This window comes from Rattus norvegicus, chromosome 3 (genome assembly GCF_036323735.1).
Source record: "Rattus norvegicus strain BN/NHsdMcwi chromosome 3, GRCr8, whole genome shotgun sequence".
NCBI classification, from domain to species: domain Eukaryota; kingdom Metazoa; phylum Chordata; class Mammalia; order Rodentia; family Muridae; genus Rattus; species Rattus norvegicus.
The window spans coordinates 63,383,110-63,402,846 of record NC_086021.1 but is presented as its reverse complement, the minus strand read 5'-3'; the positions used below and the strand labels follow the sequence as shown (position 1 = coordinate 63,402,846).

At 43.5% G+C, this 19,737-nt stretch overlaps 1 protein-coding gene across 11 annotated transcripts in view; it reads left to right on the top strand.

The window, feature by feature from the left end:
- Acvr1 (activin A receptor type 1) overlaps positions 1–15,469 on the top strand; it is a 119,603-nt gene extending 104,134 nt beyond the window's left edge. For 10 of the 11 annotated variants that reach the window (XM_039105904.2, XM_039105896.2, XM_039105906.2 and 7 more), the window contains 3 exons: positions 3,562–3,759; positions 13,397–13,527; positions 14,185–15,469. In XM_039105904.2, coding sequence (XP_038961832.1) covers positions 3,562–3,759; positions 13,397–13,527; positions 14,185–14,319 — 464 coding nt within the window. In that variant the 3' untranslated portion in view covers positions 14,320–15,469. 11 annotated transcript variants of the gene reach the window in all.
- The last annotated feature ends 4,268 nt before the right edge of the window (positions 15,470–19,737 follow it).

Sequence of the window (19,737 nt, the reverse complement as noted above, 5' to 3'; positions counted from 1 at the left end):
GTGTACCAGTTGCGTCTCCCCACAACTGGTTTTATGGTTCTTTCGGTCTTTACCACATGGTTCGTCTAACCCACCTTTCAGTTCCTGTTCATATGTGAGCATTTCAAAGCCAGTTGTAGACAGAATTCTTCTCTCTGACAACCTCAACAGTCAATATAATATAGTCTTAAGTAATGTCCCTGGTGTGTTCCTTCATTTTCCCCCTTTCATTCATTTTTTTTTTTTTACAATTTAAACATCATGAAACCCCCAAACCTCTTATTTTCCGAATTTTGACAAAAGCCGTAAATCCCAGTCCCTGTAGACTCCCCTATTACTCTTCAGAGTAAGCTCATCTGCTTAGCCCTGCCTCACCCTTACCAGCAATGAATACTGTTGCTTCCAGGTTTCACGAACTTTTACGTGAAAGTGAGTGCGCGACTAAATATTTCAGGGAATGGTTTGCCTTAAAAATAAATTGGTCCTGAGGTCATCCTTCTTCTGTAGCCAACAGAAGTTTCCAACTGGAAACAGTAGTCGGTGAGATAACTCACCCTTTGAGTGGGAGCCCCGCTACCCTCCAGGGTGTTGGGTCTGCTGATGGAGCTTCAGTGGTTCCACAGACGAGAATATCTTTGTGAACAGTAGCAATTCTGCAAAATAAAATCTGCCCCCAAGCCCTAGAAATTTGGCTGCATAATTGTGCTAATAAGAACTGAACGATGCTGTTTATTCGTTTTAATTGACCGGTGAGACCCCCTGATGAAGGTTTAGAGAGAACGAGGTTTAATCGTATAATGAGATTAATTTACTGTTGTTTGGTTTTAAAGACAGAGAATCTGACATGTTAGGAAGGTGCATTTCCTTTGAGGCACTTTCGAATCTTTGCTCTCATGTTGAAGAATTATTTTATAGTGTTTTGCAAGGGTGAGAGTCTGGTCTGGAAGCTTTGCAAGGCTGTTCGAGCTGTGGTGAAGCAAATTTGTACAACTTCTGTCATGCCTCTTAGAGTTAGGGCGATCCGTGTGTGAATCCTGCTGTTTACGGTGCGTTTCTACATGTTTATTTACTTATATGTTTACCTGGCTCAGGGGCGACACTACTCACACTCTCTCCAGGGGTCAAAAGATCTTAGCCAAGGAGGGCTCTAGTACTTAATGCCGTGCTTTAAACTTTTACCTTAACACTACCTTCATAATGATATAGTTACATGATAATTACTCGCGTAAGTCAACGACAACCATGCCCCACCCCACAGGGTTACGATAGGATTTGGGCAGTGCTAGAGTGATCTCCAATGACAGGACTCAGGTGTGGGCTGCTGTCATGGTCTAATATGGCAGCTCTAGGCTGTGGTTTATGAGCCTGGATGAGGAGGGAGATGAGGGATTTTGCTGGTAAGTCCAGCTGGTTAATGATTCAGCCACATTTCTTAGGCATGGGTCCTTCCAGCTAGGTTCATTAGTTGCTGTACAAACTGGTGCTACCTAGTCACTGGGGGAGACTGGTAACATTGGGTAGGAAACAGCCCCTTTCCAGCTTTAAGTTGCATATAGTTTTTCATGGTTTACCCAGAAATTAAGTACCACCCATTAGCAACAGTGTTCTGTTTGGCGCTGCTAAAAGGACTATATCTGGTTGATTTTGCTAACAGTTTGTTATAAAATATTTAAGCATACACATTTTAATTAGAGTTTTTTCTTTTTAAAAATAAAAATATAAAAAATTTAAAAATAAAAATTTGCTTGCATGTAAGAGAAAACATCATCACATAAGAGGTTTGAAGAAATAATGGCTCCTAGACTGAAATTTGAGAGTTTTGTCACATTCTCCTTCAGTGGTTGTATATTTTTACTGGTTTTTGGAATGTGTGAGAGACATTATAATACTTTGCTTTCCCAAATAATAGTTTAGCCAAAGTTTGTAAATTGCATTTTTTTCTTTATTGTGATAACTACCTTATACTAGGTAAGAGATTCTCTGTAAAACGTGACGCCTAGCATCTTAAGGTGGTTCTGTTTGTTTGTTTTGAGATATCGTCTCACTATTTAGGCCTAGCTGACCTGGAACTCAGTGGTCTTAAAACTTGTAGAAATTTTCCTGCTTCGCCTCCCGAGTGCTGGGATTGCGGTGCAGTGCGCTGCGCGCTGATAAACTGTTGGTCATAATCATTTGCAGCCTGGGCTGTAGCCAAAGCAGCCAATTCCAGTGCAGTGGACCACATGGTCCTTGGCTGCAAGCTTCAGTGCCCCGCATACTGGCCTCTCCAAGGGGCTATTTCCTGGCACCTTAGCATAATGAGTGAGCCAAAGAAAACAGTCAGGAAAACTTTGATTCTTCCTTTTGTGTCTTTGTTTTAAATATGCACTTGGTCACTTGCTCAGACTTTATTAGTCCAGCCCAAAATTGTAGGCAGCTGCCATGACTGTGTCTGTTTCAATGGCATCTGTACAGCGTTCTAATGTTTTTAGTGTAGTTCTAGGAATTGCAGAGCAACGTGTGTGTGTGTGTGTGTGTGTGTGTGTGTGTGTGTGTGTGTGTGTGTGAGATTTGGAAAATGTGCACAAATGGCCAAATCAGAGAAAGAGGAACCAGCCTGCTTTAGAAGAAGGCAGTTGCTAAAATCTTTGCTCAGTCTGAAGGTTGGGATGGTGTGTGCTCTCTGGCCTGGTAAGGAGTCGTGTGTTCAAAACTCCTGCCCGAAGAGTTCATTCACTGCAGATAAACCGGCAGGATTTCCAAGGCGCCTTTGGAGCACACGGTTTGCAGGGGCATGGTCCTGCCTGGCACTTCTCACTATATTGAGTGTTATAGCAATCATTTTAAGATGGTCTATTTATGCATCGAATAAATAATTTCATCCTCAAGTAAGCCATATACAAATCTGTCTTTACCCCCGTGGCTAGTGGGGAACGCGCAGGTCTCTTTAATTGACTGAGAAATTCAGAAATAAGCCATGGTTTAAGTGCTTTGGAACCATTTAACGAGAGAGATGCACTCTGAATCAGGGTTCAGCCAATTGCTGTTTGTTCCCATGATTCCAAGGGAAGGCCCATGGGTTCAGCCTGCCTGATTGCTCTGGCTGTCTCTTTGGGGATACAGCAGAACCTATCCTAGCTTGCCCTTTTTGGAACAATAAATTACCTCAGGTGTTTGGTCTCATGCTCTCAAAAATTGGTGCTAGGAGACAAGAGGGAGAAGTGGTGGACTTTGAGAGTTTAATTTGCTGAGTTTTAAGCCACAAAAGTTCACATGTAATGTGTGGAAGCCTGTTTTTCCATGCACTTCAAACATGGACTCATATTGCTTTAGTATTTTGGTCTGCCATTTAGAAAAGCCTTTATCATGTAGAGCTTCATATATTAACTTCATAGCCTCATAATCTGCCTTAAATTAGTCCTTGTTCCTGTTTAGTTCCCAAAGCCCCAAGTAATCCTGGGGCTATTCAGGACAGTCTAGGTGTACCGGCAGTGATGCACGTACCACCAGAGGGCGCTTTTGGTCGGGGTTGTTTTAAATTCTGTCAGGTGCCCTGTAGGAGAAAGGCAGTAGCTAAACACCCTGTTGTCTTTTTCCCTTTAGGCCTGGCAGTCATGCATTCCCAGAGCACGAATCAGCTTGATGTGGGAAACAACCCCCGTGTGGGGACCAAGCGCTACATGGCCCCTGAAGTGCTTGATGAAACCATCCAAGTGGATTGCTTTGATTCTTATAAGAGGGTCGATATTTGGGCCTTTGGCCTCGTTCTGTGGGAAGTGGCCAGGAGGATGGTGAGCAATGGTAAGTGCCTGATGCTACCTTTGTCTACAGTCTCTTGATGCTGCATGGTCGAAAGGCACAGGGGAATACGGAAGCCGCGTCGTTCCTTGTATCAGATCATACTTGTGGGACTTACGGTGGGCTAAGTGTATAATGGCATTCTGTTCAAAATGTGTGAGAGGAAATGACAACTGAAGAACTGTTTTTTTCTCTTGGTTTTTGTTTGGGTCTCTTGCTCCTTATTTCCTTCCCTGCTCTAGCTTTCTTCTTGCTGTCCTTCTGTCTTTGTTCCTCCATGAGCTGGATTTAACTTAAGAGGAATGCTGGGCTCTTAAGGAAGCATCCTGCTGTTCAGAAGAATTCTTTTCTTCTTCTTACTGGATTACTGAGAAAAGTCTGTTTCGTTTTCTACATTTGGAAGGCATTCAGTACTCTTTGAAGGAGTCAAATTTAAGTTCAACGGTAGCTGTTCTTGATCTGTTTGAGTGATTTTAAGGAATGGTGTTGTCTTAGCCAATAGGAAAGCATTTGTCAACCACCCACCCACCCACCTGCCTTTCTTTCCTCCCTCCCTCCCTCCTCTCCCTCCTTCTTTCCTTCCTTCTTCTTTGGAGGCAGGGACTCATTTTGTAGGTCACACTAGCCTGGAACTCACTGGGATCTGACTCTCTCTACCCGCAGGCAGGTATTAGGATTGGAGGCGTATTGTTTGTCATGGTTTTTAGCCTATGCCTCTCGAAGCTAGCTCTCTCTCATGTCTGTCCCTGAGGGACCTGAGTGAACCTGACATAAGGAACGCCAGTTCTTACTCTGACAGCTTAGGCAGACCCTAAGAACCCAGAGTGATTTCTATAGCAGAGTCCCTTGAGTTAACTCGATGAACTTCGCATATCTAGAAAATATAGCTGCAAAACTATCCCGTGAAAAGAGAAGAAAATGATGCCTAAACTTTTGTTCATTTTTCAAGAGCCATTTTGAAAACCACTGGGACTCCCAGATCTGAAATCTTCTAGAAATAAGACATGAAATCTTAACATCCGTGCCACGCCTACCATCCACCGATTGCTTTTTCCCGAGGACTGAGATTTGTAGAGTAATTATAACCCTTGTGACTAAAACAGAGGTTATGGGGCGGCTAGAGGGATGGTTCAGAGGTGAAGGCATTGGCTGCTCTTTCCAAGGAGCCAATTCCCAGCAACCATATGGTGGCTCACAACCATCTACAATGAGATCTGGTGCCCTCTTCTGGCCTGCAGACCTACAAGGAGGCAGATGTCTATACATGATAAATAGATAATTCTTAAAAAAAAAAATAGAGGTTCTGGGGAGGAAATGGAGTTAGTAATCTGATACAGTTTAAATAGCTGAAGTTGGTATGTCTTCATGAAAGGGTTTCCCATGGCTTCCGTGTGTCTGCTTTGAACACACCCTCTACGGACATTTTGGCAAGTGTTTCAGATTAGACAGCCACGAACCATAACTTGACAGCTCTCTTTCATGGAGCCACAGACTTTTTCTGGTAATCGTTTCTCAATCCACCGCCTCTCAGTTGGTGCCATCGAGGCACTTGAGACCCAGTTTGCGACAGAGGGATTGCCTGGCTGGTTTATAAAGTTCTGAACTTTGCCTGAGATTGCACGTGGGGCTTCATTGCTTCACCCCAGTCATCTGTGTCCGCCTGAGAACTGAGGGGGAAAATCTGACTCTGCTTGGATTATCCTAACGAGAGCATTTACCGGATCGGTGCCAACAGAAGCCATGCAATGGAGTCTTCCCCCTATGAAGAGGAAGCTGGCGTCCATAGACCTGAGAGACCTGAGCAGGAGGTAGTTTCCAGGTTTGGGGGTGCAGCTGAGAGCCAAGCGGGCTGCTAGACTTGAACATGCTCTGTGGGCTTTGTGAGAGTGTGTCACAGATGTGCCCTGTGTCAGTGTCGCAGGCGTCAACCCAAATGGCTTGAAAGATCAGCTGTGATTAATGGTAGTCAGTTTGAAGTTAGAGTCATCTGCTTAAAACTCAGCCAAACAAATGTTAGTTTGCTTGCTTAGATCCTGTGATTAAGGTTATTTTGGGGAGAAGAAAAAAAAACCAACCGTGGATGGGAAACTGTTTTGGTTGTTTTTGTGATTTATTGGTCTCTTCTTTGCATCATGGTTTGGGCGGCTAGCTATTTCCTAAGATGCTGTGGGCTGAGCTTCGGTTCTATGACATGCTTTGGATTTTTTTTTTTTTAAGGGGAGATAAGGGTATCTTGTCTCTTATTTTAAAGTAAGCCTTACTTTCTGACAGTGACTAAATTGATCTTTCTCTACTCCCTCTTCTCCCACGAGTATTCACATGCACATCACACACACACACACACACACACACACACACACTGGCTTGTCTAAACTCAGACTTGAAACCAACCAGGGCTTCTTGAAAACCTGTTTTATTTGAACTACTACTAGTCCCAGACAGGAAAGGCGGGAAGGAAGAAGAGTCGGAGAAATGGTGTTTTCCTACCCTGCTCCTAGTGTTTCCTGCTCCACACTCTTGAAACTTGGTTACCGTCTTCCTTGTATGTGACTCTTAACCTTACTCTCTGCTCCTCCTGTTTTAAGTGATCGCACGGTAGTTTATTAATGTAACCATCCCCAGATTGTTAGACATCCCATGTCTCCCATTTTGAGGCCCGTGGTAGACACTTCTGTGCATGAAACTTTCCACTTGGGGAGTTTAATTACTCATCTTAAGAGAAGTAGACTTAATAGGTCAGAATATGGATGTTTTTATGGCTTGGCACACAGTGCTAAATTGCTTTCCATAAGGGTTGCCCTAATTTACAGTTTTTCCTTCACCCCAGGGTGCGATGTACCTATTTCCCTTTCTTATCACCTTTAAGAACTGTCATTAAAATAATATATATTTTTTGAAATTATTGTGTATAAAATGTACCTCCATTTAAATATATGAACATCTCACATTAAGAAGGTTATTATAATTATATATCCTTTGAGTTTCTGAGTTTATTATAAAAATTGATGACCAGATAAGTTCTCTTGGAGGCAGCGTATCCTCAGGTGAACTATGAGCATAAAAATATGTCATATTTTGTACTTTTATTAGAATTTTACATTTATTTCCTTCTAGTAATAAACCTCATGCTGTTTCTGTACAGGAAATGAGACTCCAGTTCATTTTCATGGTCAAGAATTTCTCAGTAGTATCTTTTTGGAATTCACTGGTGCTGGTACTTTGACATCAAGAGTTTGGAGTTTTTAGGAAAGAGTGGGGTGTTCCCATCTTTGCTGCGTGAGTTTCTGTGTGAACTAAAGGCCGCAAGGGCTTGCTTAGATTAGCAGTTCGTTGATTCAACCCCAGAGTTCTGAGGCAGGAGAATTTGATGTCCAGGTTTTGAGTGTGCACATTTGACTAGAGACGTCCTCAGCAGGCAGATGCCAGTGAGCGTTTGTGGTCTGTCTGTCTAGAGCATCTGTAGAGGGCAAAGCTGCGTGTCTCTGTGGCATCTGTTGGCTTCACAGCTTCCTGCTGTGTGTATCTGTTTTCTGATGTCAAGAACCAGGGTTCTCAGGCATGGTGCACAGAAGCCAATGTAGGTGGATCCCCCAGAGTTCTGCATCTCTGGTTCTAGGCCTGCTGGGGCAGGAGAATAAAAACAAACAAACAAACAACAACAAAACCAGACTCTCATATTATATGATGACACTATTTTCTAGATTTGTTTCAACATTGAGAAAATATCGATAGTAGTACCAAAAGGTCATGGTGGTTTGATGAGATGATGTCAGTAAAGCAACTATTATTTGCCTGTTGTGAAAGGAATACGCTGACTAACATTTTTTGGTTCCTTTCTATCGGAAATAGGTTTCTAAGAGCTTCTAGATCTTTGACCCTTCCCACCTCTCGCTGTCTACCTCTTCCCCCATGCCCTGTGTGACATGTGTTTGTGCATTTCCCTGCCTATGGGAAGGTTCTGGAGGACCACTCTTCTTTCCCCCACTTTAACTATTTTGTGATAAAATCCATGTTCCAATGTGCCAAAACCCCTATTGTATCACAGCAAGAAAAAAAAAAAAAACATCCTTGCTGGCCAAGCTGCATTTCTCATGGGGTGGGGAGTAGGAAACACTTGTTAGAGTAAACGTATGTTTGGCACCCGCAGTTTGGGAAGCCTCTCCTAATGGATCCTTGAGTCTGCCAGGGAGCCGCACGTGTTTCTGTTCCTAAGCACAGTGGCTTGTGTACGGGAACCATGACAACACGAGCTGTCCCATGCTTCAGGATGTGGATTCGATGCCTCAGCCTGTGCTGGGGTCTGAACAGATGAACCGGCAGAGGAAAAAGGTTCGGCGCCATTAATTTGAAAGTTTTTATTCAGTTGTTTATTTTAACCTTTAGGGAAGTGGCTGGGGATAGGAATGTGGAGGCGAGGTTGGAGGAAGGATTATTTCTGTCCCTGCGATCTCCTGGAATTTCATGTCCCTAATTTGGGGATACCAAGCAGAGGAGGACTGTCAGTTGGCCTCAAGCCGCAATAACATGAAGTCATCAGAACTATATGAGGAGCGGTTTGTTTGGTGTCCTTCTGACTTTCCTCTAAGACAAATATCTGTGTCTTTAACCTTGTAACAGTCCCAGGCTTCAGTGCATGGCCCCTCTTGAGAGGCTACCACGGTTCTAGAACATTCCGGCTCTCTGGTGCTTTGGTCTCTCCGTTTGAGGTAGGGTATGCAACTCTCAACTGAGGAACAGCCATGAAGCTATCGTAGACTGCCTTCTCTCCCTCTGACAATATAAGATAATATTTTAGCTATGCCTAGCTACACGGTACCTTATTATAAGCTTTTGACTTTTGCTTCTTACCTCTATGGGGTTGGACTTTGATGCCTATGGTTCTGTATGCCCATGAGTGGCAGTAAAGGTAGGTGGTGGGGTCATGACACAGCCTTCCCTTCCCTCGCATGGCACAGAGAGCTGTGCTTCCTCTGCCTGCCTTCAGGACCGTTGGCTGTGGGTTCCTGATCCTGTCTCCATGGCTCAGGACCATAGTCCCTTAACCACAACTGAGAGATCCCCAGAGCTTTGGAATCCAAAACTTCTTCCTTGCTTGTTTGGCAACGAGGATGGGTGACATACTGACCAATCCTATCCATTTATGTCTTGGCCGTCTTTTATGTGTGTCATGATATTAAAGTGTTTTGACATTGCGCTATGAGGCATGGTAGATTAAGTAACAGAAATACTACTGAATGTCCTGCTGTGAACCCCATCACGCCAAGATTCATCCATAGAGACACTCCTTCATGGTTTGTCTGCATATCAAAATGCAACTTCTGCTGGTGTCAAGTCATTTTTTCTTTCATATTCTTGGATCTTCTCCTCTCCTCTGCCCTCCCCTCTCCTCCCTTCCCTTCTTCTCTCCTCTGTTCTCCTCTTTCTTCCTCTTTCCTCTTCTTCTCCATTCTGCTTTTCTCACTCCTCATTTTCCTTCCTTCTTTCCTTCCTTCCCCACCCTCCCTGGTCCCTCTCCTCCCTCCCTCCCTCCATCCCTCCTTCCTTTCTCTCTCGCTCTCTTTCTTTCTTTCTCTTCCTTCCTTTCTTTCTTCCTTCCTTCCTTTCTTCCTTCCTTCCTTTCTTTCTTTCTTTCTTTCTTTCTTTCTTTCTTTCTTCTTTCTTTCTATTTTTCTCTCTTTCTTTCTTCTCATGTTGGTATCCCTAATTGACCTGGATTGGCTATGCGAACCAGATGAACTCTGTGTACTAACCTCTGTGTGGGTGTGGTCTAAGGCTTCTGTGATAGAATCTCCAGGGAGCTCTTGTTTCTGGATACAATGGTACTTAGAACTTTCTAGAGTGTGTATTGTGGGCATTGTTGGGTGATTTGCGTATGAGCTTTGTGATATACATTTTAAAGATTTAAGAAATCTATGGCACGATAGCTGAGGGCCTTGCTCCAAGAGAGCCATGTAGCCCATTAGAGTTAAGGTTATTGTGAAAGATAGATTCACCCCGAAGAAATGAAACTTCCCATTAGACATATGTACTCCTGGGGGTGGGGTAACAACACACAAACACCAATCATATAAATTAATTACACATGCCCAAAGCTGTGGGGGAAGAAGTTATGAATAATCACTCTCATCTCTTTCCTGTGTCCCTTTGAGTCAGCAGCATCCTCGACTGAAAGACAAAGGTTGTGTATTCTTTCCCTGAGCACTGTCTGAGGTCACCTCTTCTCTGAATTCCTCTTATGATTTGCTCCAATCATTATCTTTGCTGTTATCATTGTCCTTGTCCCACTCACATGGCACTTAAAGTATTTTGTATCTGTTCTCATCATCTGTCTGCTTGTTTTGAGATAGTGTCTCACTATGTGGCCCTGACTAGCTATGCAAACCCAACTGGCCTCAGAGTCTCAGGTTGGCCCGCCTATGCCTCCAGGGTGCTGGGATTCAAAGATAGCACTCTTAGTTGCCTCCCTCAAGTCTTGGTAGCCTCTCTGCTGGCTCACCTGTTGCCAACGATCATCCAGTTCTATCTGTAGGGCTTACAATTCACTTTTTCTTTTCTTGGCTTGGCCAACCAGAGTGTCACATATAGGCAGAAGTCGAGGAACAGTTGTAAGTCAATCACTCTCAGGATGTACAGCATTTCCATCGAATGGCCCACCTACATCCATGGCCTTTCCTCATCCATTCTACCACACATACCAGTTCCCTTCACAAGGGGCTTCTCTCTTTATTCCAGCATGGGAAGCTCTTCGTAATTCTTCTCCTTGCTTCATCAACTCCTTCGACCTGGAAAACACCCTCTCCTGGGTAGTTTTTCTTTTCCTAGCCTCTGCTCTGCCTCACAAATTACTCATCTGCCTAGCTGCCATGCTCTGAGTTCTGAAACTCTTTGCCTGCAGGACACCCAGTTTCTAGAAACCACTTAGGGAACCGTGCTGTCTGTTTTTCTGAGCTCTGTTCCATTGCCCCTGTCCCTACTGTTAGTTGCTAATTCTCCTTTCATCCATCTTTCTCTTTATTTTGTTGTTCATCGCCAACACCACATCTTTTTTCTTTTTTTCATTTCTGTATCCCTCCTGCCAGACTTCATATACAGGTTAGGGCATCAAATGACGGTTGAATCGACTTAGGAGCTAACACGTAAATGTAAGAGAATTCCCCCCTTCCGAGTAAAAGTAAATGGAGGGGCGAAAAAGTGTTGAGGGAGCTGGGAAGACGGTTCAGTGCTTGCACAAACGTGTGACATCGATCCCAGGACACTGTGGAGAAGCTGGGCATGATGGGATCCCAATGCTGGGAAGCAGTGACAGGAAGGGCTGTGGAGCTTGCTAATCAGCTAGCCTCCTCTACGGTCAAGCTTCAGGCCAGTGAGAAACCCTGTCTCAAACAAAACAAAACGAGGTAGATGGCTCCCAAATAATGTTACCTGGGTTGACTTGTAGCCCAAGACAAATGCCTGCCCCCTGTACACATACGTATGCACAGAGACACACCAACAGACAAGCGAATGTCAGTTTTGAAGTACTTTTGTACGAGATTTATATTATCTAAGGCAAAAAGAGAGATGCCTGTGCTGTCCTCTACGAGGTAGTGGTCTTCCTCAGCATTTAGCAAGGCATTCCACTCATAATAGATACAAAGCACTTTGGGCCAAAAAAAAAAAAAAAAAAAAAAAAAAGGCTTTTCTTTACCAATGTTGAGTTTTCACCAAAAGAATGTTGCAGTTGAATCCCAGAATATTTTTTAATTAGTTTTGTTTTGTTTTGTTTTGTTGTTTTGAGGGGCTCATCCAGAGTCAGATGGAAACAGTGAGGGGGAGCCCATGGTTGAAGAAAGAGAGGCATGGCTTAGCTTTCCATGCACAATGAATTAAATGCTGTTTTGTTTGAAAACCTAGATTCCTTTTGCCAACATATGGCATTATTAAATAAAAGAACTAGAACCACAAGGGGACTGGGTTTTGTGAGGCAGTGCTCATTGTTGTGCTTGGTATCTCTTGTGCTTTTAAATATTCACCTATCTTTGATGTGTGTGTGTGTGTGTGTGTGTGTGTGTGTGTGTGTGTGTGTGTATAGGGGGTTAGAGAAAAATCTAACTTTCTATTACTCATATGCACATAAACCTTTTTGGTGCTATGATCATGTTCCCTCCAAATAGCTGGCGATTATAGCTACATTTTAAAAGCATTAAGCCAGGCTCTGGAGTACATCCCCATGGCCTTACTTTCTGTTTCCTGTGAATGTAGGCAGCCCAACAAAGGATGGAAGTTCTTTTTTAACCTTGATGCACAGTTGTGTTTGGGATGTTTTTTTTTTTCCGAGTATTGTAGAGTGAAGACATTTTTGTTTGAATGTGTCCAGGGATCCTTACAAGAGACGTAGGTGAGATTCCGCGGCAGAGTAGCAGCGACCTTTTGAGAACAGTGGTTTATGCCACTTAAGAGCTATTGGTATTTGCCCAGAAAAGGTTTTAGTCAGGATCCACATCTCAGTTGCAATTATACAAGGTGGCTATATTGTTCAGAGTTAACAAAGTGTCAACTTGAATTTTTAAGATACAATTTAGACTAACTTTCCATTTTAAAAATAAACCGAGTTTGTAAGGTTTCGAAACTCTGTAGTATTTCTAGAACAGATGCTCCTCATCTCTGAGCTTCTGCATAAGTGGTTTGTATTTATGTGAAATTGGTGCGAATGGATTCTCGCTAATCTCTGTGACAAATGAAAAGGGGATTGAGGCTTTTTTAGGGGGCTTGCAAGAATGGAAAAGCTTAATTATACCTTTAACTCACAGCCTCCTTCTGGCCTCTACAACAGCCCGCTGTTTGTCTAGGAATAGAAGTAAGCTGCATGCAAGAGAGAAAAGGGCTGGCAGTCGAGTTAGTCACTGACCACATTGTTGATGAGGGAAATCAAGTGATAATTTCCCTGGTTTCCTGTATGTAAGAGGACCGGGTCACTTTGCTAATCCCATATGGCTAAGTTTTACTTGGATCTGTGAATTTCGTTGTTAATAGACAGGTACTGATAATACCTGCAGAAGCCACCAGACAGACAGTTGTGCCTGGTAGTTGAGGACATGTCTGTGTGAGAGAGAGTGACTGGGGAAATGAGGACCTCAGATGATATTATTATAACAGGGGTTTTGTTTTTGTTTTTTTGACAAAATAATTTCCTAACAAAAAAGGTAATTTGGGTGATGGTCTTGATTTCTTTATTTGCCTCTAGGTGTTTGCAGGTATTTCTTTAAATATTTCTTTATTTTATTTTATGTGTATGAGTATTTTGCCTACATGTGTGTCCCTGATGCCTCTGGAGGTCAGAAAAGGGTGTGGGATTCCCTGGTAGTGAAGATAGAGACAGTTGTGAGCTCTTTATAGACACCGTTGGAGTGGTTCATTAGTACTTGTAATCCAAGAGGATTGCACATCTTCGGATGTAGGGTCTATTTCCTGCGGGATATTTATTTGTTGCCTGGCTCTCAACTTATTTTAGGACCTGCCTGGAGTTTCCAAAGCTGCCTTGACTTAGGAGCAAGGAGATTGTGCTTTCTCCCCCACATTCCAACCCCTGACAGACAGCAGAGACCCCTGGGGGGATGCGGACTCTCCTACTAACCCTAACTGCGTCTTGTCTTGAACACAGGTATAGTGGAAGATTACAAGCCACCATTCTATGATGTTGTTCCCAATGACCCAAGTTTTGAAGATATGAGGAAAGTTGTCTGTGTGGATCAACAGAGGCCAAACATACCTAACAGATGGTTCTCAGACCCGGTAAGCATACCAGGTTGCTAGCTTTAGAGTTCCTCCCAGCATTTGTGAGCTTACTCTCTAGTTCTTCCTGGCTCTTAGCACCTGTATGATCCGGACTATACATCGATTTTTCTCCTTCACAGTTTTAAGTAGGGCCCTAGAGCCCAAGCAGGCGTAATTCTTGACAAAGCACAATCTGGTAGGTGTTGCTAATGAGTGACAGTATTCCCGTGAGTGTCCATGTGTGACCGGTGTCGAGCATGGGATGACTCATTGCCCTAAAGCTTCAACTGCATGTGTGACTCGACTCTCACTGCTTCCCTGAGATTCTAAAAGCTGCTCCATGCTGAGAAGCCTGAACCATTGCTCATAAGCAGTGGCACACTTAAGACCCCTAGAAGTGATACGGTTTGCAAATTTACTCACATCTCTGTGAATAACACTCTTGACACTGGTCTCACATGGACACTTCACGTGAGTACAGTCACTCATTAGCAACACCTACCAGATTGCACTTCTTCAAGAATCACGCCACTTTCCAAACCTATTCACTTGGGGCTCTAGGACCCTCCATAAAACTGTGAAGGAGGAAAAATAGTAAAATTACTTTTAGCAGCCAGAAGACCCAAAGGTAGTCCAACGTGGCCAGTTGGTATGACCTCTGTTTTCTCTCCACAGACATTAACTTCTCTGGCGAAGCTGATGAAAGAATGCTGGTACCAGAACCCATCCGCCAGACTCACAGCTCTACGTATCAAAAAGACTTTGACCAAAATTGATAACTCCCTAGACAAATTAAAAACTGACTGTTGACATTGTCACCGGTGTCAAGAAGGAGAGTCAATGCTGTCATTGTCCAGCTGGGACCTAATGCTGGCCTGACTGGTTGTCAGAACAGAATCCATCTGTCCCCCTCTCCCCCCAACTCCCGAAGTGGCTGCTTTGACAAAAGCAGATGTCTCTTCCCAGCCATGTTCCGGGGGAGACACCAAAACCACCCTAACCTCGCTCAGAAACTGTGACTCGAGCACTTGATGAACTGTTCACACCACAAAGACTAACGGTGGGCAGGTATGTTTGCAAGGGGGAGGGAAGTGGAGGAGCACAGAGAGATCCTGCAGGAGATCTGGGCATTAGGACAGTGGCTCTTTGCGTATCTTCCACGGGTCTCCTAGACTCGCCCCACGGGAAACTCAAGGAGGCGGTGAATTCGTAATCAGCAATATTGGCTGCGCCTACTCTTCTCTGTTGCACTAGGAATTCTCTGCATTCCTTACTTGCACTGTCGTCCTTAATCTTAAAGACCCGACTTGCCAAAACATTGGCTGCCTACTTCACTGGCCTGTCTCTGGACAATAGGAATTCAATCTGGCGAAACAAAAATGTAATGTTGGACTTTGCTGCATTTTACACACGTGCCGATGTTTACAACGATGCAAACATTAGGAATTGTTTAGACACAACTTTGCAAATTATTTATTACTGGTGCACTTAGCAGTTTTTGTTTTTTTGTTTTTTTTTTGTTTTGTTTTGTTTTTATATATAAAACTGCCTCGTGCGTATGTTAAAGCTTATTTTTATGTGGTCTTATGATTTTATTACCGAAATGTTTTTAACACCCGATTCTGAAATGGATGTTTTCTTTTATTATCAGTTAAATTCACATTTTAAATGCTTCACTTTTTTTTTTATGTGTGTAGACTGTAACTTTCTTTTCAGTTAGTATACAGAACGTATTTAGCCATTACCCATGCAACACCACCCAATATATTACTGATTTAGAAGCAAAGATTTCAGTAGAATTTTAGTCCCAAACGCTGTGGGGGGGAAATGCATCTTCTTCGGAACTATCCATTACGTGCATTTAAACTCTGCCAGAAAAAAAAATAACTATTTTGTTTTAATCTACTTTTTGTATTTAGTAGTTATTTGTATAAATTAAATAAACTGTTTTCAAGTCAAATGGTGATTTTTTTTAATGTATGAAAAAGATCTTTCCAATCTAATGTGCCTTCATTTGGGAATAGTAGAGACACAAGACAAATTTGAAAATTGAGTTTGCTTCCTAAAGGCGGGGTGAAGAGCCTGGGGATCTATGGGGTCTGCTCACAGCTTGAATCTGACATTAGTCCCCATGGCCCCCATTCTTTTATGCTGGAGTTCCTTTCCTCCTGCTCTCTCACTTTCAAGTTTTGTTTAGACATCCCTGCTTGTTTTTCCCACCAGAGGCTGGGAAAGGAGGAAGGCTATAGTGTAGTGCAGAAAGCCAGAGAGTACAGAGCCTTCCACACCACCATACTTGGGAACCTGCCCTCCACGTCCTTCTTTCTGTCTACAGCAACATTAAGAAGGTAGGATTTAGAGTAAGCAATGAAAGAGGGAAGGGGGATCTAGAAGGTTCCTCCGTAGGGGGTCAGTAACTTCGTTAGCATGCATTTACTTGACATGTAGTGGAATCACATTCAACTTTAGTTGAAGAGGGGACATGTTAATTTAAGTTACTCACTGCATAAAATTTACTTAGTAAACATAAGCATATGCAGCTCAAGAGGCCTTAAGCACATCTACACTTACACAATCATTTCCGCAGTCCATCCGTAGAACCTGTCCCCACCTCATAAACCTAATTCTGTATGGATTAAATGCCAACTTCCTCCTTCTCCCCTACACGTTATCCCTGACATCATCCTTTGGCTTTCTCTATGAGTCTGACCACTTCAAGTTCCTCCTGGTAGTGGGATCCTATGGTATTTGTGTTTTAGTGAAAACTGACTCACTTGGCCCAGTGAATTCAAGTTCCGCCCATGTCCTAGCCTACGTCGGAACTTCCTGTCTTCGGGCTGAAGGCTATTCCGTGTGTGTATATACACCTTGCTTATCTGCGTGTCTGTTGGTGGACCCTCCCAGTTTTTGGCTGTTGAATGGCTAAAAGAATGCTGCGGTGAATTATCAGGAGACATGTATCTCTTTGAATTTTTGCTGTCAATTCTTTTGCCTGGATATTCCAAAGTTAAGCAGAATTGCTTCATGGTTTTATTAAGATTTCGACGACTTTAAGAAGAACAAATGCAGTTTGGTGAATTTTAATAAATGTTTACTGAGTGCTGGCATCCATGGAAACAGAACTGAGCAGCAGAACATTGTTAGCACCGGGAAGGCTCCCCCCCATGCTCACGTCTTGCTCCTCAGCCACAGTGATGCTCTCCTGACCGTGAATGCCACATCTATATTCAGCTGTTAAAGACGCATCACAAGTAGAACCACACTGTACGAGTGTGGGAGGAAGTGGGGCCACTGAGTGAGGGGTCTGGGAATAGATGGCTACCGACCTATCAACAGGGCTGTCTGCAGTGTTCTTCTGTGTCTTCCCAGTTCTTGGGATTTTCTTTTTCATGTTGGTCATTCTGGTGGGCATTGCGCACGTATTTCAGGAGAATAAAGAAACGAAGGAGGGGACAAGTGACTGATGGTTGATATGGCTCTTGCCATTCTCCCGGTGCAGAAAAGGTCTGTTTGCACCTGCCAAGTGAGAGCTATGGGTGTATGTCACTTACATTTCAGCCTTGCCTTGGACAATTCACAGTGCTCTCATCTGGTACCCACCCACAGAGCCTGGCTGCTTCTGATCTAGTTTGGTAGACCAGTATGTTATATGTGAGTCTTAGAATGCCTTTATTTGGAAGCAATTTTGACCCCCATCCAATTTATATCTTAGTGATTTTGAATTTTCTTTTAAAAACATGTTTTTAAAATTACATCTATCAATCATCTATTTGTCATCCATCTATCTATCTATCTATCTATCTATCTATCTATCTATCTATCTACCTATCTATTATCTATCTTTCTATTTATCAATCAATCAATCATCTGTTTCCTATTTGTGTTGGGGTGTGCATGTGCCATAGTGCTTGCATGGAGGTCAAAGGACAGTTTGTGGGAATCACTTATTTCCTTCTACCATGTGGATCCCAGAGCTGAAGCAACAACCATCGGTCTTAGGCAAGTATCTTTACTTTCCGAGGTATGTCACTGAACCCCCTGATTTTGAATTTTAATCTCAAGACTTTTTAAAAAAATTTTTTTCAGATTTGTGTATAGGTGTTATGTCTGCATGTATGCGTACAGCACATGCGTACAGTGATCGTGGAGACAAGAAGAGGGTGTCAGAGTCCTCATGATTGGAGTTTCAAAGAGTTGTAAGTCACCATGTGGGGACAGGGATTTAAACCCAGGCCATCTGGAGGAGTAGCCAGTTCTCTTAGCCACCTCTCCAGCCTGTGATTTTTACTTGGGTACTGGATGAATACATGAGGTGAGGAGAAACCCAGCAGCCCTCTGGGAAAGCAGGTCAGTGTGTATTCACCTCAGCAAGAAGCTAAGGTCTTAAGAGGCCCGTTGCAGAACCAGGACTGAACGAAAGCTGAATTCTAAACTCAGAGATAACCCTATGGTCATAAATCACGCCCCTTGCTGACACTGGGCCACATTCCCTAGCTGCAGATCTCTGGGATGAGGATACATTTGTTTTCTTCAGTGCTTGAATACAGGCCCCCAGGTTGTTATATCAAGAAGATGTGTTTAAAAAAAATGTGCATTGTATTGTAAGGGTGGTCATGTGTCACCATGTGAGTCTGAGAACAACCTGCATGTCTTACCGTGTGAATCCTGGGTTTCGACTCAGACTCAGATGGTTAGACTTGGTAGGCAAACACCTCGACCTGCCGAGAGCCATCTCACCAGCCCTGGGGAGATGTTTTGTTTCACCAGGTCTGTAAGAATGCACAGGTGGCTTGTGGCATGTTGTCTCCATGGGCATCGCACCTGATCAGAAGATACTGCTGGTGTCCCTTTTCTATGCCACTGGGTGAGGTTTGGGCTATGTGTCCCCCTGCTTAGCTATGACAGGAGAGTCAATTAGAGGAAGTTTGTAGGGCAGGAGAGAGCCAGGACTTCTATCTGTCTGTGTCCCATTCAGTTAGCAGCTCCCCACATCACTTTGTGGTGGCAGTCCTTTCCAAAAAGGCAGTTTCCGGGTCCGGTCTGGTCTGTAGTTTAATAACTGAAGAAGCACACTTCTCGTATCCCTTACTTTATAGATAAACTTACCAGGAAGCCAGGGCTTCTCCTCAGAAGGGCTAACCCCATCAGGGGCTTCAGATTGGTCCCTTCTTTGAGCTCGTCTCTAAGCTGTGACACCTGTTAGCACCACCACTCTCCCATCTCTGTTCCTCAGCCTCCTCAGGGTGTTTCCTCCATGAGAACTTTAATGCAATTTTGACCTTTTCTCCATAGCTCTCTGAGCCAGCTTAACCATCCTTTGAATACACCGAAATAGAAAGAAGAACCTGTCCGTAGTCCTGGCTTTCCATTGGACTGACAGCCCCTTTGCCTCACCACTTTAGGAGGCCACAGCCCAGGTTTTATGGCCCTGATTTACAGGTTAGAAACTCTGATTATTCAATGAATTAGAACTAGAATTAAGATTAGACTCATAAGCTCTTAAATCAGAGCAGTCTCAGTTACCCATGACTCCATCTCTTCTCCTACCCTCAGCTCCCAGTTCACATTCCTCCTCTAGGGGAAGGACTAAGAAAGATTCACCTGCGTGGTTTGATCTCTGTGTTTCTATTCCACAGGGAGATCAAATGAGCATGTTGGGGTGTATTTTTTTATTTCTAGAAAGCTAGCAGAATATTAGCAACTCTACTCTGGGGCTGGTCTTACCTCTTTGTCTGCACTAGTAATATATTTTTTTTTCTACATAAATTGGAGACCTCCAAAGGATGCCTAGTCACTATGAGTTTGTGTCACACTGATGACCCCTTTGGCCTTAATCCCTCCCCATCCCCACCACTGAAAGCTTCCCACCTCATAGTCTACCCTGTTAAGGATTTGGAACACGGTATTTCAAAACCTAAGTAATTCATGATTGAGGAAGTGAATTCATATTCTCTTTTTTGAGGTTTTTGGAGCAGAGTCTCTCACAGCCCGGAGTTCATTAAATTAAGCGGCCTGGCTGTAAGCTCTAGGCACCTGTGCATCTATGCCCCTGCACCAGCTCTGGGGTTATAGACACATGCCAGCCTCGATGTCAGTGCCGGGGATCTAATCCGGGTCCTTTCGCTTACATGGCAAGCACTCTATCCACCGAGCCATCTCCCTAGATACCTTTATGTAATGAGAAACGACTTTGGAATGTTAGAGACAAGGCAGTTTTGTTTTGTTCTG